The 12,787-nt window shown below is 38.8% G+C and overlaps 2 protein-coding genes across 3 annotated transcripts in view; one reads left to right on the top strand and one right to left on the bottom strand.

The window, feature by feature from the left end:
• The window catches only part of LOC129718828 (F-box only protein 11), a 35,695-nt gene extending 28,730 nt beyond the window's left edge, over window positions 1-6,965 (bottom strand). The window contains exons 1-2 of the mRNA XM_055669934.1: window positions 6,479-6,965; window positions 4,950-5,796 (exon numbers count right to left, since the gene is read on the bottom strand). Coding sequence (XP_055525909.1) covers window positions 4,950-5,040 — 91 coding nt within the window. The 5' untranslated portion in view covers window positions 5,041-5,796; window positions 6,479-6,965. The remainder of the gene's footprint in view (window positions 1-4,949; window positions 5,797-6,478) is intronic.
• Window positions 6,966-10,275: 3,310 nt separating this feature from the next.
• Window positions 10,276-12,448, top strand: LOC129718827 (protein farnesyltransferase subunit beta). 2 transcript variants are annotated; one of them, XM_055669932.1, is made up of 6 exons: window positions 10,276-10,359; window positions 10,421-10,536; window positions 10,623-10,879; window positions 10,935-11,615; window positions 11,688-12,167; window positions 12,233-12,448. In XM_055669932.1, the coding sequence occupies exons 2-5, from the start codon at window positions 10,447-10,449 to the stop codon at window positions 12,136-12,138; spliced, it is 1,479 nt and encodes a 492-aa protein (XP_055525907.1). In that variant the 5' UTR covers window positions 10,276-10,359; window positions 10,421-10,446; the 3' UTR covers window positions 12,139-12,167; window positions 12,233-12,448. The 2 variants fall into 2 exon arrangements, with proteins under 2 accessions (XP_055525907.1, XP_055525908.1); XM_055669933.1 differs by having other exon boundaries at window positions 10,315-10,359; window positions 10,435-10,536.
• The last annotated feature ends 339 nt before the right edge of the window (window positions 12,449-12,787 follow it).

Genomic DNA, 12,787 nt, shown 5'->3' with positions numbered 1-12,787 from the left:
AATAACACGGTCCTTTCAACACACGGCTCGTCACTTAACACTTTGCATGAACTGTAACTCACTCACCATTATCATGATAGAGCGAATATATGAAAAGGATCCTGTAAAACTTCCACAATCGTATGACACACTGTCTGAACTCAACCATTACACACTCTCTGCTTGACGGTGAAAAATACACAAAAGTTCAAGATATACAAAACAAGTTCAAGACTCAACCGCACAAGGCGCGCATCGCGGAATGAAAGGGATTAAATATACATGAGATGATGAGAACAAAACGCAACGAGGAAGATGAAAACGAACATCGAACGAAGCAGCCACACAGAGAACAGAAAGAAAACAAAAAACACAATTCTCTCGGCGTCTACTCCCAAAGACATTGGATTTTCTCATTTCCACTATAGGATTGACGGTCATAATGAATGAGCTAGTGATTGTTGCTGCTGCGGCTTCTGCGGTGTCATTCTGCAAGGGCCATTCACATATTACGACTCGTAACATCTGGTCATTTTCACTGCTTGAACATAGTTTACTTTAATTTTTTTTTATCATAAAATGGTAGTATACCACCCACCACCTTCTTCTCACTGCGTCCGTAACATATGGAAGGTCCCTAAGTGAGTGTCGGAGCTTTGCGAGAGAAACGACAGAAGATTGTCGTTTTTTTTTTGAGAGGTAACATCCGTTAGCAATAATGCGAATATGCCAGTGTAGTTTAACTCCGAGATAGTAGTGTTTAGACCAGTGACCAGCCAAGCTAAACGTGTTTACCATCGTCCAGATTACTCGAATGTCTTTTAATAACTATGCAAACTATGTTACATGCTAACTTCTGCGTTCTGGGTTACAATGTCAGGCAGAAATATTTTAAGTGTTTTAATACTAACAACTAATGGAAATAATTAAAATTTTATCTCATTACATCTTACTTCATAAAAAAGCCCGTGAAAGTGCTTTGTTCTGAAGTTTTTTATTTATTTTTAAGATTTTTTCGTTTGAACAATTCTTGTTTTATAAGTTTTGTTATTTTAGTTCAATCACCCCTACTTTGCTTATGTCTGGACGATGTTTTACCTTTTTTATTTTTTATTGATCTATTTTGCTTTAACTTATCCGTTGAGTTGATTGTGACCAACCATGACCAATCAGACGAGAGCCGTGGTGGCTCGTGCTGTATCAAGAATTTGTCGCCATGTGGCTTTTTCTTGGGCTGTGTTTCGCAAGTTCTCCAAGCGTCTCATCACCCGCAAGTCTCCTTCGATCTGGTCGAGCCATCGTGCACGCTGCGCACCTCTATTTCTGGTACCGGTAGGGTTGCTGAAGAGAAGTGCTTTCACAGGGTTGTCGTCCGGCATCCTTACGACAGGACCGGCCCACCGCAACCTATTGACTTTCGCCAGGTGTGCAATGGGATTCTCTCCAAGCAGCGCGTGCAGTTCATGGTTCATGCGCCGTCGCCATTCTCCGTCGTCCGTCTGCACTTCACCGTAGATAGTCCGCAGCACTTTCCATTCGAAAACTCCAAGAGCGTTAAGGTCCTCCGCGAGAAGCGTTGTTGTCTCGATCCCGTAGAAAACTACTGGTCTTATCAGGGTTTTGTACAGCGTCAACTTTCGATTCGATCGAAGTGTCTTCCGAAGTGAAAAGTAGGCACGATTTTCTGCCTGGATGCGTCTCTGAATCTCTTTGCTGGTGTTATTGTCGGCGGTCACCCCAAATACACGAACTCATCGACCACGTCAAGCTCATCACCGTCTACAGAGACTTGAGTTGGGAGGCTGATGTTGTTCTCCTTGGAGCCTCTCGCTCGCATGTATTTTGTTTTCGACGCATTTAGGTCCAAATCGTGCCCCTTGTGTCGATGCCCGCCCTCCGGATCACACCCTCAAGGGCGATGTTGAACAGCAAACAGGAAAGTCCATCTCCTTGTCTCAACCCTCTGCGCGATTCAAAGGGACTCGAGAGTATCCCCGAAACACGCACGTAGCACATCACTTGCGCCATGGTGGCTCTGATCAATCGAGTCAGTTTATCCGGAAATCTGTTGTGGTGCATGATCTGCCATAGCTGTTCTCGATCGACTGTATCATAGGCCGCCGTGAAGTCAATGAAGATGTGATGTGTGGGCACGTTGTACTCGCGACATTTCTGTAAGATCTGTTGGATTGAGAAGATCTGGTCCGTGGTGGCACGGGCTCCTAGAAACCCGCTTGGTACTGACCCACGAACCTCCTGGTTAACCCGTAAAGACCCGGGACGAAACTTGTTTTTTTTTTTAAATGCTCGTGCTCAGCACTGGAACGGCCGATTTGAGAAAACTTGGAAATTTATTCAAGGGGAATAGTTGCTCTAAGTTTTGGTAAACGTGCCACCCCTCTGGACCCCTCCCCGTTTTCGTGAGACGCAAATATGTCTGTGTTTTTTTTTCTAATTTTTTAAGCAGATTGAGCAAACACTGGGAATTTTTATACGTATCGATTGCCTCATGTATCAAATCATGTCAGGTAGATGAAATATGGTATGTAAGTGTGAATTTTGGAGTTTGTAAATTATTTCAGTACAAAATCACAGAACTACATATTTTCATAAAAATTTAAAGAGAAAATCGTTCTTCAAATTTTAAACTCTACATTTTTGAAGTAAGGTCTCCTGAAGATTTATTCTAGCATGCACAGATTAAGAGAAAAACGAGTTTGAATTCACTAAAGTACGAGTTCTAATGAAAACTTGATTTTCTCCAAATCTGTGCATGCTAGAAAAAATCTTTCACCATCTTTGGATTCAGAAGACGTTACTCTAAAAATATAGAGCATGAAAATTGAAGAGCTAAGTTGAAACCTACCGTTGGAGACTGAGAAAAGCAGGTTTGCATGAAAATACGTACTTCGGTGAATTTAAACTGGTTTTTCTCAAAATGCTTGCATGCTAAAATTAATTTTTCATCGCGAAAGGATTCAGGAGACCTTACCGCAAAAATGTAGAGCTTAAAATTTGATGAAGGATTTTGTGCTGAAATAATTTGGAAACTCCAAAACTCACTCTTTCATAACATATTTCATCCACCTGACATGATTTGATACATGGAGCAATTGATACGTATGAAAATTCCCAGTGTTTGCTCAATCTGTTTGAAAAATTAGAAAAAAACACAGACATATTTGCGTCTGACAAAAACGGGGAGGGGTCCAGAGGGGTGGCACCTTTACCAAAACTCAGAGCAACTATTCCCTTTGAATAAAATTCCAAGTTTTCCCAAATCGGCCGTTCCAGTGCTGAGCACGAGCATTTTCAAAAAACAAGTTTCGTCCCGGGTCTTTACGGGTTAACTCTGCGACCGGGCATCCGTGAATTTCATGAAAAAACACTCAATGGCAGATTTTCTTCTCGTGAAGGATATGACACAAAATTTCGCAGCTACTGACTAGTTATTCCGCACAAACTGTTTCAGTTTTTGTGTTTCAATTCCATTTTCTACTGATTTGACGATGACGATGATTTTGAGATATACAGCATACATCGAGACGATAGAAATAAACAGATACCGTTGAAAAAGATCGAGTACAGAAAGGTTCCATGTTGCTTCCCTGAGGAACTTAAGCACTGCTTGTGAATCTGTAGGAGAGTCGATTCCAGTTTAATTTTCAATTTACGGTTAACCAAATGCTAGCTAACATTAATTGCCGGTTAACACGAACGAGAGTACACACTTCAATATAAATACCGAGAAGTGATCAACTCAGGGAATTAGTTTACAAGTTTTTGACAGGATTTTCACGAACTTCGTAAAACTTAAGTTCAATACTTGCTTGATATATTTGCTGAATATTGCACGAAATAAGTTACTGACATTTGTAAAAAAAAATTGAGTTCGTTGAGTAGCTGTTTAGAAGTTTGCCAGGATAAAACTTTAAATAAGGCTACCTACATCATTTATGGATTATCCCCAATACGAACAATGTGACCCTCAATTCTAAGACAAACGATATGAAATCAGAAGCAGTTATCACACAACTGAATGCGAACAACCAATCGGTTTTTGATGAGACTCCGGAGATGCACCCAAATATATATGTTTTATAAGATACATACTGGGTTAATGATTCTTTTTAGACATGTGAAAAGAGATAACGCTGTTTTACCATTTAATGACCAACATGGTTAACAAATTATGTTGAAATTTTTATGTTCAGCTATAGAAACTTTTCGGTTCAAATCCGTAAAAAGCAGGGTTGCAAAACAAGGCTTGCAATATCCAACAAGATTTTGGGTCTGCTACGGTGGTGTAGAGTCTCCTTCAAGGAATTTATTCTGGTAACCGGCAAAAAGTAATGTGGGTTTAATAGTGTTAAAACTTTTACTTAGTATTTGAATAATTGTCAAATGGAGAGAGTTTTTTTCCTTATGTCTTCCGGGGTGGGATGTTTTTTTATTTTTATTTCTCAAAAGAAGCACTTGAATGTTATGCATCGGATAAGTTACAGTTAATATTACAATTTGGAATTATTACTCATATTATTAATCATATTAGTTGTACCATCTGCCCTCCCTTAAAAATACAGCTCTAAACAAATTACATAGATTTCGAAGTCTAATATAAATGTTCTAATAAACGGCTAAACTATAATCCCAAAAACATGAACAAATTTTGATTTTGAGTAAAATGGTGTTGTGCTGGATTTTACCTGCATCTTCATAGTATAACACAGTCGGTGTAATGATTCCTTACTCAAACATCGATTTTTATCTACTGTAGGTCATATTTCAAACCACTAAACCATTGCTCAACTCAACAGTTTATCATAAGATCTTTATCTGGCAGCAGCCAGACACACAACCACAGTCACGAAGGCAACCGCAAGTAAGAAAAACTCGATTATTTATACACTCGGTTTTTCTGAGGCTAGAATTTCTGATAATTTTTATTCTCCTCTTTTTGTCGTTCTTACCTGAAGTTCTTGATGGCAACGGAATCCGATTTCCCTTCCTGCGGGACCGTCTTACGTACGACCGGGACGAGGAAAACGAAGCACTAGGCATGTTGATATTGTAAACTATGCAAAAGTAGATCTGCGCTTTTCTCGCTATTTTCCCCCTAGTTTGACAGACACAAGTCCTGTTGTATGCACTGGTAGTAGAAATCGATTTTCCAGCTGCTTCCTTTCTTCTCTCGCATTAACGATGACTGATTCTTATTTGGCTCCTTCACTCCCGGTCAGAGTTGCAGGTCCGCTCCAAAACCACTACCAGCTCATCCGGAACCAAAATATCCATCCGGATAGACATCGCTATGGTATTTTTCCGGAAGTTAATTTACTGCCAAGTATTCAAAAATTGGCTTGTGACATAGCATATCTACCAACAAACAGACACATTTCACTTTACTGCGCTTTGTAGAATTACTTTCAACACGAGAAAACACGGACCTTTCTAGTGGCCTTATACTGGTGGCTGGTTTTGCTCTTTGCGGCTGTTTTAATATTGCAACACAATATTCCTATCCACTTTTCACTCAATACGCACTCGATTTCGCCTCGAACGAACAAAGAAGGCGACCGTCCAGCAGTTGCAGTCCTTCGGCAGAGACAGTTCGGCGAGTCGATGTCGAATTCGGTGCGGCCATTTTTCAACTTTTGAATAGCACTGCTCGTTCTCTGCTTTTCCACCCCATGAGTGCGGTCTATAACGCTGGCTCTCGTTATTGGCTGCTACTCTTGTAGGACTGCTTTGCTGCTCGCCGTCTAGTTGCTGCTGGCCTCTTACTAAAATCTGCTACGGCACTATGTGTTGCCAGATCTAGGAAAAGGAAAACAAATATGTGTGGAATTTAAAACTTCAGCTTTACAAAACACCTATTTATATTTTCATTGAAATAAAAAATGACCGTTCCGTTAGGTTTACAATAAACAGAAGCGCTTTTAGGAGTACCAAGAATCCATACTGTCTAATAAGTTTATTGAATCCAGTATTCCAGCTTATTGAGACAGGCATAGAACTGATCTGACCGTATCCGACCTTATTTTTCTTTAAAAATACAACACTAACTAAATTCGTACACATTTTCACATTGCCTTACAAAGAAAAATATCGTATACATATATATTTTGTGCAATAATAATTATGTTCTAGCACTTATTACACCGTTTACCACGTAGGTAGTAAGATTTACAAAGTTTTTGTATAGCAATGGAAAATGTAGGAAATGGGAAGTTTTTTGCTGATCAAGAAACTGCGAGGTCTACTCTAATATACTCAACTCACATTAATATATCGTATATGCTTTTAAAACTTTTTTTCAGTCATTTCCGGAGATTTCACGAAATGTTCTGCATATGTTTCTACCTTTTTTCAAATTTTCTTTCGTCACAAGGCTTACCGATTGTACAACTTCACATACTTCTGCGAAGATTTTCTAGCACTATTATAATAGTTAAACTTCCAACCCTGGTGACACCCACAGCTTCGTAACTAAAATTACCTGTCTTGCTTTCTCCTCCGTATTTCTAGGTCACTCCAGATTCCAGTATAAACCCATCAAAGCGCATAAGCGGGACGGCCAACCGTTGCTTGACACACGCACACTAAAGACACTGGAAAAAAATCGGCAGCAGCTTCTTTACTTCTAAACAGCCACAGTAGTAGCACACGCACACATCGACAAAAACTGCTGCTTGTGCATTTAGTTCCTCTTGTTCGGAAGGAATCTTGCCACCGCACCTCTTCGTTCGCCTACTCCATTGCGTTGAGGAGTAATGATGATAGGGTCACGACCGATCCGTCTTTTCCGAACTACTTTTAACGTTTATCCGGTACAGTTCACCGGCCACAAATGGTCAATATGGGCCCTCTCAACCATAAACTCACGATTGGCAATAGACACGGGCATAAAATAACAAAACTAATAGCACAATTTTCACTTTTTCACGGAGGGATAAATCTTCCTTCTTCACACAATGGCACCGAACCGAGCGAGAAACAACGTTTATTATGCTTCTTGCTTGCGCTTTCTAGTGTAGGAACCGTTTACATATCACGTAACAAAAACTGTCAACACGCAGAAAAAAATTCAATCAAATCAAATAAATTTTGATTTCTTTTAAAAAAAAGTTTGGATTGTTTTCTGACCAGCAATGCCAGAGTGGAAGACATGTCTTCAATTGGGTCCTTAAGCTATACCAGTTTTTATATATCATTTGAAAAAGCCGCGTTTTCTGAGTAAAGCGTGATTTTTAAAAAATGTTTATCGTTTTCCTTCGATTTTTAAATGAAGATTTAAAAAACTGCTCGAAAGGTCTTAAATGACATTTCGCCCATATACGATATATGAGAGAACTGTCATTTAAGGCATTTCGAGCAGTTTTTTATTCTTCATTTTAAAATCGAAGGAAAACGATAAACATTTTTAAAAAATTACGTTTTGCTGAGAAAATTGCACTCTTTCAGCTGATATAGAAAAATCATAAAACCCACATCACCCGGTACCAACACCAGTATGAACTGCTCGACGAAAATGAACGGAATGAATTTTCTTCATAGCGGCTCTACTCGAACCCTCAACAAAATCCCTTACGAAACTGTCAAAAAGTTGTTTACAAAATCAATGCTGCATTTTTCGAGTGGGAACGAGACAAATGCAGAGCTGCGCAGGTACACAACCTCCATAAACTACTCAAACAGAGGTTTTTTTTACAGAGGTTGGTACTTTCGAGTAGTTCATTTTGTACCAACTTTTTTGGAAGATTTCTTCCTGAGTGTTACGTATGTCTTATGTATGTGATAAAACCGTGTAAAACTTTAGGACCTAATTGGTTTGTTTAGCTCTCACGGATTTCTGAATTTTACATATTAGCTAAAAGTGTGTAATTTTCTGATCAAAACGTGATTTTTCAATAAAAAAAATCGCTCTAAATTGCTACAATGACAGTTGGTACATGGGCGAACCACACACATAAGACATACGTAACACTCAGGAAGAAATTTTCCAAAAAAGTTGGTACAAAATAAACTACTAGAATAGTACCCCGCTCTGAATAAAATCACTGTTGGAGTTGTTTTTGAAGGCAGTGTACCTGCGCAACCCTGTATTTGTCTCGTTCCTACTCGAAAAATGCTGCATTGATGTTGTAAATAACTGTTTTGACAGTTCCTTAGAGGATTTTCTTTGGGGCTCGATAAAACCGAGAAAAAAAATTCATTTTGTTCATTATTTGTCGAGCAGTTTGACAGGACGAGGTACAGAGTACTATGGGGCAACGTGTACCAGAAAAAAACGCCAGTGTTACGTATGTCTTATGTATGTGGGCGAACCGTCTTTGTAGCGATTTCGAGTGGATTTCGAGCAGTTTATTTGGTGATTTAAAAATTTAAGGACAACGATAGAATTGGGTCCTAAAGCTATACGGGTTTTACATATCATTTGAAAAAGCCGCGTTTTCTGAGCAAAACGTGATTTTTGAAAAACGTTTATCGTTTTCCTTCGACTTTTAAATGAGGAATAAAAAACTGCTCGAAAGGTCTTAGATGACGTTTCGCCCTTGTTCGGTAGATGAGAGAACTATCATTTAAGGCATTTCGAGCAGATTTTTATCCTTCATTTAAAAATCAAAGGAAAATGATACATTTTTTAAAAATCACGTTTGCTCAGAAAATTGCACTCTTCCAGCTGATATATAAAAATCAGAAAACTTTAGGACCCCATTTTTTTGAAAATCACGTTTTGCTTAGAACATGCAGCTCTTTCATATGATATAAAAAACTGATATAGCTAAACATCCAAATTCTACGAACACTATCTCAGATTGCCTAGGTGCTAATGTTCATGAGATCTTGCTTGCAGAACTCTGACAAAATTTTTGAGGGGTCCATCTCTTCATTTTAAACAATTTTACAATATTTTTTTATTGAATTGTGGCACGCATTAAGATTAACCAATTGGGTTATTTAGCTAAAAGAGTGTAATTTTCGGAGCAAAACGTGATTTTTAAAAATTTTATATCATTGTCCTTCGATTTTTAAATGAAGAATAAAAATCGCTCCGAAATCGCTACAATGACAGTTGGTATATGGGCGAACTATCATTGTAGCGATTTCGAGCAGATATCGAGCAGTTTTAATTGGGTCCCAAAGCTATGCTAGTTTTCATATATCATTGTTTATCGTTTTCCTACGATTTTTAAATGAAGATTAAAAAACTGCTCGAAAGGTCTTTAATGACATTTCGCCCATGTATATGGAAAAACTGTCATCAAAGACCTTTCGAGCAGTTTTTTATTCTTCATTTGAAAATCGAAGAAAAACGATAATCATTTTTGAAAAATCACGTTTTTCTCAGTAAATTGCACTATTTCAGCTGATGTATGAAAATCAGAAAACCGTGTAAAATTTTAGGACCTCGTGCTGTCCAACCACTCGACAAATAATGAACAAAATGAATTTTCTTTTTCTCGGCTTTATCGAGCCCCAAAGAAAATCCCATGAGGAAATGTCAAAAAGTTATTTACAAAATCAATGCAGCATTTTTCGAGTAGAAACGAGACAAATGCAAGTACACTGCCTGCAGAAACAACTTCAACAGAGATTTTATTCAGAGCGGGGTACCATTCGAGTAGTTCATTTTGTACCAGCTTTTTTGGAAGATTTCTTCCTGAGTGTTACGTAGGTCTTATGTATGTGGTTGGTATATGAGCGAACTGTCATTGTAGTGATTTCGAGCAGTTTGAATTCGTGATTTAAAAATTGAAGGACAACGATAGAAAATTTTTTAATATCACGTTTTGCTTAGAAAATGCAGCTCTTTCAGATTCGTTCCCAGTTCATTCATCTGAAAGAGCTACATTTTCTAAGCAAAACGTGATTTTCAAAAATTTTCTATCGGCGTCCTTCAATTTATAATCACGAATTAAAACGGCTCGAAATCGCTACAACGACAGTTCGCCCATGTATCAACTGTCATTGTAGCGATTCAGAGCGATTTTCATTCTTCATATGCCTTGTTTTGCCCAGCGAATTAAACTCTTTTAGCTGATATATACAGATACACACACGGCGTAATGACGTGTGGCGATCATGCCTTCTATTTTGTATGGAGAGAGCGTTATTACGCGGTGTGTGTATCTGGGCTTTAATGCATCCAGATTTTTTCGATGTCTCGAGCAGTTGCAAACATTTTTCAAAATCATCTGGCATCTCTGGTGCAATGTAAACATGTTGCATTTATCGAGCAGCTTATATTCACATTTGAATTTTTTTTTTTCGTGTTTATTCGACATTTTTGTACAAACGTGTACGTTTGACACTAACAACAAAACTGTCATAAGGATAAAACTTGCGGAATTTTATGTTTTTTTTTTTGGTATAGAAGTAGGTTTCATATTTATAAGAATTTGTGTCCATTGGTTTAAAAAATTACCTAATATTTTAGTGTTTCTACCACAGTTAAGCTAAACAATGTATACGGAACAGTCTCGCAGTTTGGCGCAGATCAAGCGATTCCAAACCGATGAAGAAGGACGGACAACTGCTACTTCTACTGAACAGGTACGGTCGGTCAAATTTCTGTCGAGAGTTTCTCTTTTATCAGTATAAAAATAGATTGAGGTTTGCTTACAATATTGTCTTTGCAGATAAAGACCGAAGCGTCAATTGAACGGTTCTACAGCAGATACGAACAGCTAGCTGCAATGGATCCAACATTGCCCAGGCTGTTACGAACCGAGCACGCTCGTTACCTGGAAATTTCATTGGAACGGTTATCCACTGGATACGAGTGTTTGGATAGCAGTCGTCCTTGGTTGGTCTATTGGATTTTGAATGCGGCCAGTGTGATGGGAGTGAAGTTTACCGATAGTTTACTAAACCGTGTTGTGGACTTTTTGATAAAGTAAATTTATTAGTTCCTGCGCAATTATCAAACGTAATGTATCTTCATTCTCAAGGTGCCGTGACCAAAACGGTGGATTTGCTGGTGGGCCTGGGCAGGATCCCCATCTTGCCCCAACATACGCAGCTGTGAATGCTTTGTGTATCATAGGTACAGACAAAGCGCTGAATGCGATCAACCGAAGGACATTGAAAAAGTTTCTGGCGGCGGTACGGGAACCAAACGGCGCATTTCGGATGCACGTCGGTGGTGAATTGGACGTTCGTGGAGCGTATTGCGCGATAGCGTCGGCCAAACTAGCGGCACTGTCTGTAGAAGACGAGGCAACGCTTTTCGAGGGAACGGCAGACTGGATAACACAATGTCAAACCTATGAAGGTGGGTTCGGTGGAACACCAGATCTAGAAGCACATGGAGGTTATTCATTCTGTGCTGCTGCAGCCCTCGTCATTTTGGGTGGTGAGGAAAAATGTGATCTGAATGCTCTGCTTCGCTGGGCTGTCAATCGTCAAATGGCATTCGAGGGTGGGTTCCAGGGAAGAACCAACAAGTTGGTTGATGGATGTTATTCATTTTGGCAAGGCGCATTGATTCCGGTAATTCAGAGTTTGATTGCTCGCAAAGAAGGCCGACCGGATGTAATGCAAAATGCGTTGTTTCATCGCATTGCGCTGCAAGAGTATGTGTTCATTTGTTGTCAGAAACCTAGCGGTGGCCTCATCGACAAACCTGGAAAGTATGTATTCTCTTCTTACCTTTCATGTATTGAAAAGTATCGAGTTGTTGCTGTTTTCTTTTTCTTTTTTAGGCCAGCAGATTTATACCATACATGCTATACTCTAAGCGGTCTGGCAGTAGCACAACATTGTGAAACTTCTATGCCTGCTGTAGTAGTAGGCCATCCGGATAATGAGTTACTACCCACGCATCCTGTACATAATATACCGCCTAAGGCAGTAATCGATGCTTATAAATACTTTCTGAAGCATAAATTGTTAGAAGCCGAAAATCAATCAAACGGACATTACAATGGATGCGAAGATGTCGAGATGAAAGAAAATGTGGAAGAATCGAATATTTCGAGACAATCTAGTACCAGCGACCAATCAGAAGTCACTGAGATGGAGTCGATACCAGATAGCTCTGCTGGGGCTGACTTGGAAGAAGATAAAGATTCTGAGCAGAACGATCATACTACTAGTCTCTCTTCGAGCGTTTGCAGCAGTAACAGAACTTCGGAGGAGAGATCTCAGTCCTAAGTGTCGATGAACCATGATTCAAACTATAAGTAAGTAGGCTTATTTTTTCGAATCGGCTATCAGAATATCCTTACTACAATATGTATGTTTCTAGATCCTGCCTTCAGATAAACTAATCAGGTTCTAAAGGAACAGATAATACAAAACAACCTGCATAGATTACATCGGCAGTTTTGGATTGAAATTATCAACTCGCCCAATTAGTCCAGTATAGCTTTAAATTCGTTTTACATCAACCCATTTTGTAAAATAATATAAATATTAAATAGATTATTTTTCATTAAAATGTATTGTCGTAGTGGTTTTGACAACAATCAACTTTTATTTGATTTTATAAACATACCCAATTATCAGAGACATCTGTGCAGTGCTAAGCCTAGTGCTTCTACGGAGGTGCTTTAACCTTCTCCCCGCGGAGAGAAATCAATTTAATCACCGGAAAAATAATCTTCAAACTCTTATCAAACCAATTGAGATTGCGTTCAGAGAAATTAATTTTATAATTCAGCAAAAATCTGGGAATTTCAAATAAAAATTTTTCGTCGCCTTGTTTGTTCAGAAAATGTATCCCAGTTCAAAAACCTAAATTAATCCACCTAGCGGTCAGACCCAGCCTTTCTCATTCAAACTTTTATTTGTAAAAATAGAT

Source organism: Wyeomyia smithii, chromosome 1 (genome assembly GCF_029784165.1).
Source record: "Wyeomyia smithii strain HCP4-BCI-WySm-NY-G18 chromosome 1, ASM2978416v1, whole genome shotgun sequence".
In the NCBI taxonomy this organism is placed as follows: domain Eukaryota; kingdom Metazoa; phylum Arthropoda; class Insecta; order Diptera; family Culicidae; genus Wyeomyia; species Wyeomyia smithii.
This window is presented reverse-complemented; position numbering and strand designations above follow the sequence as displayed.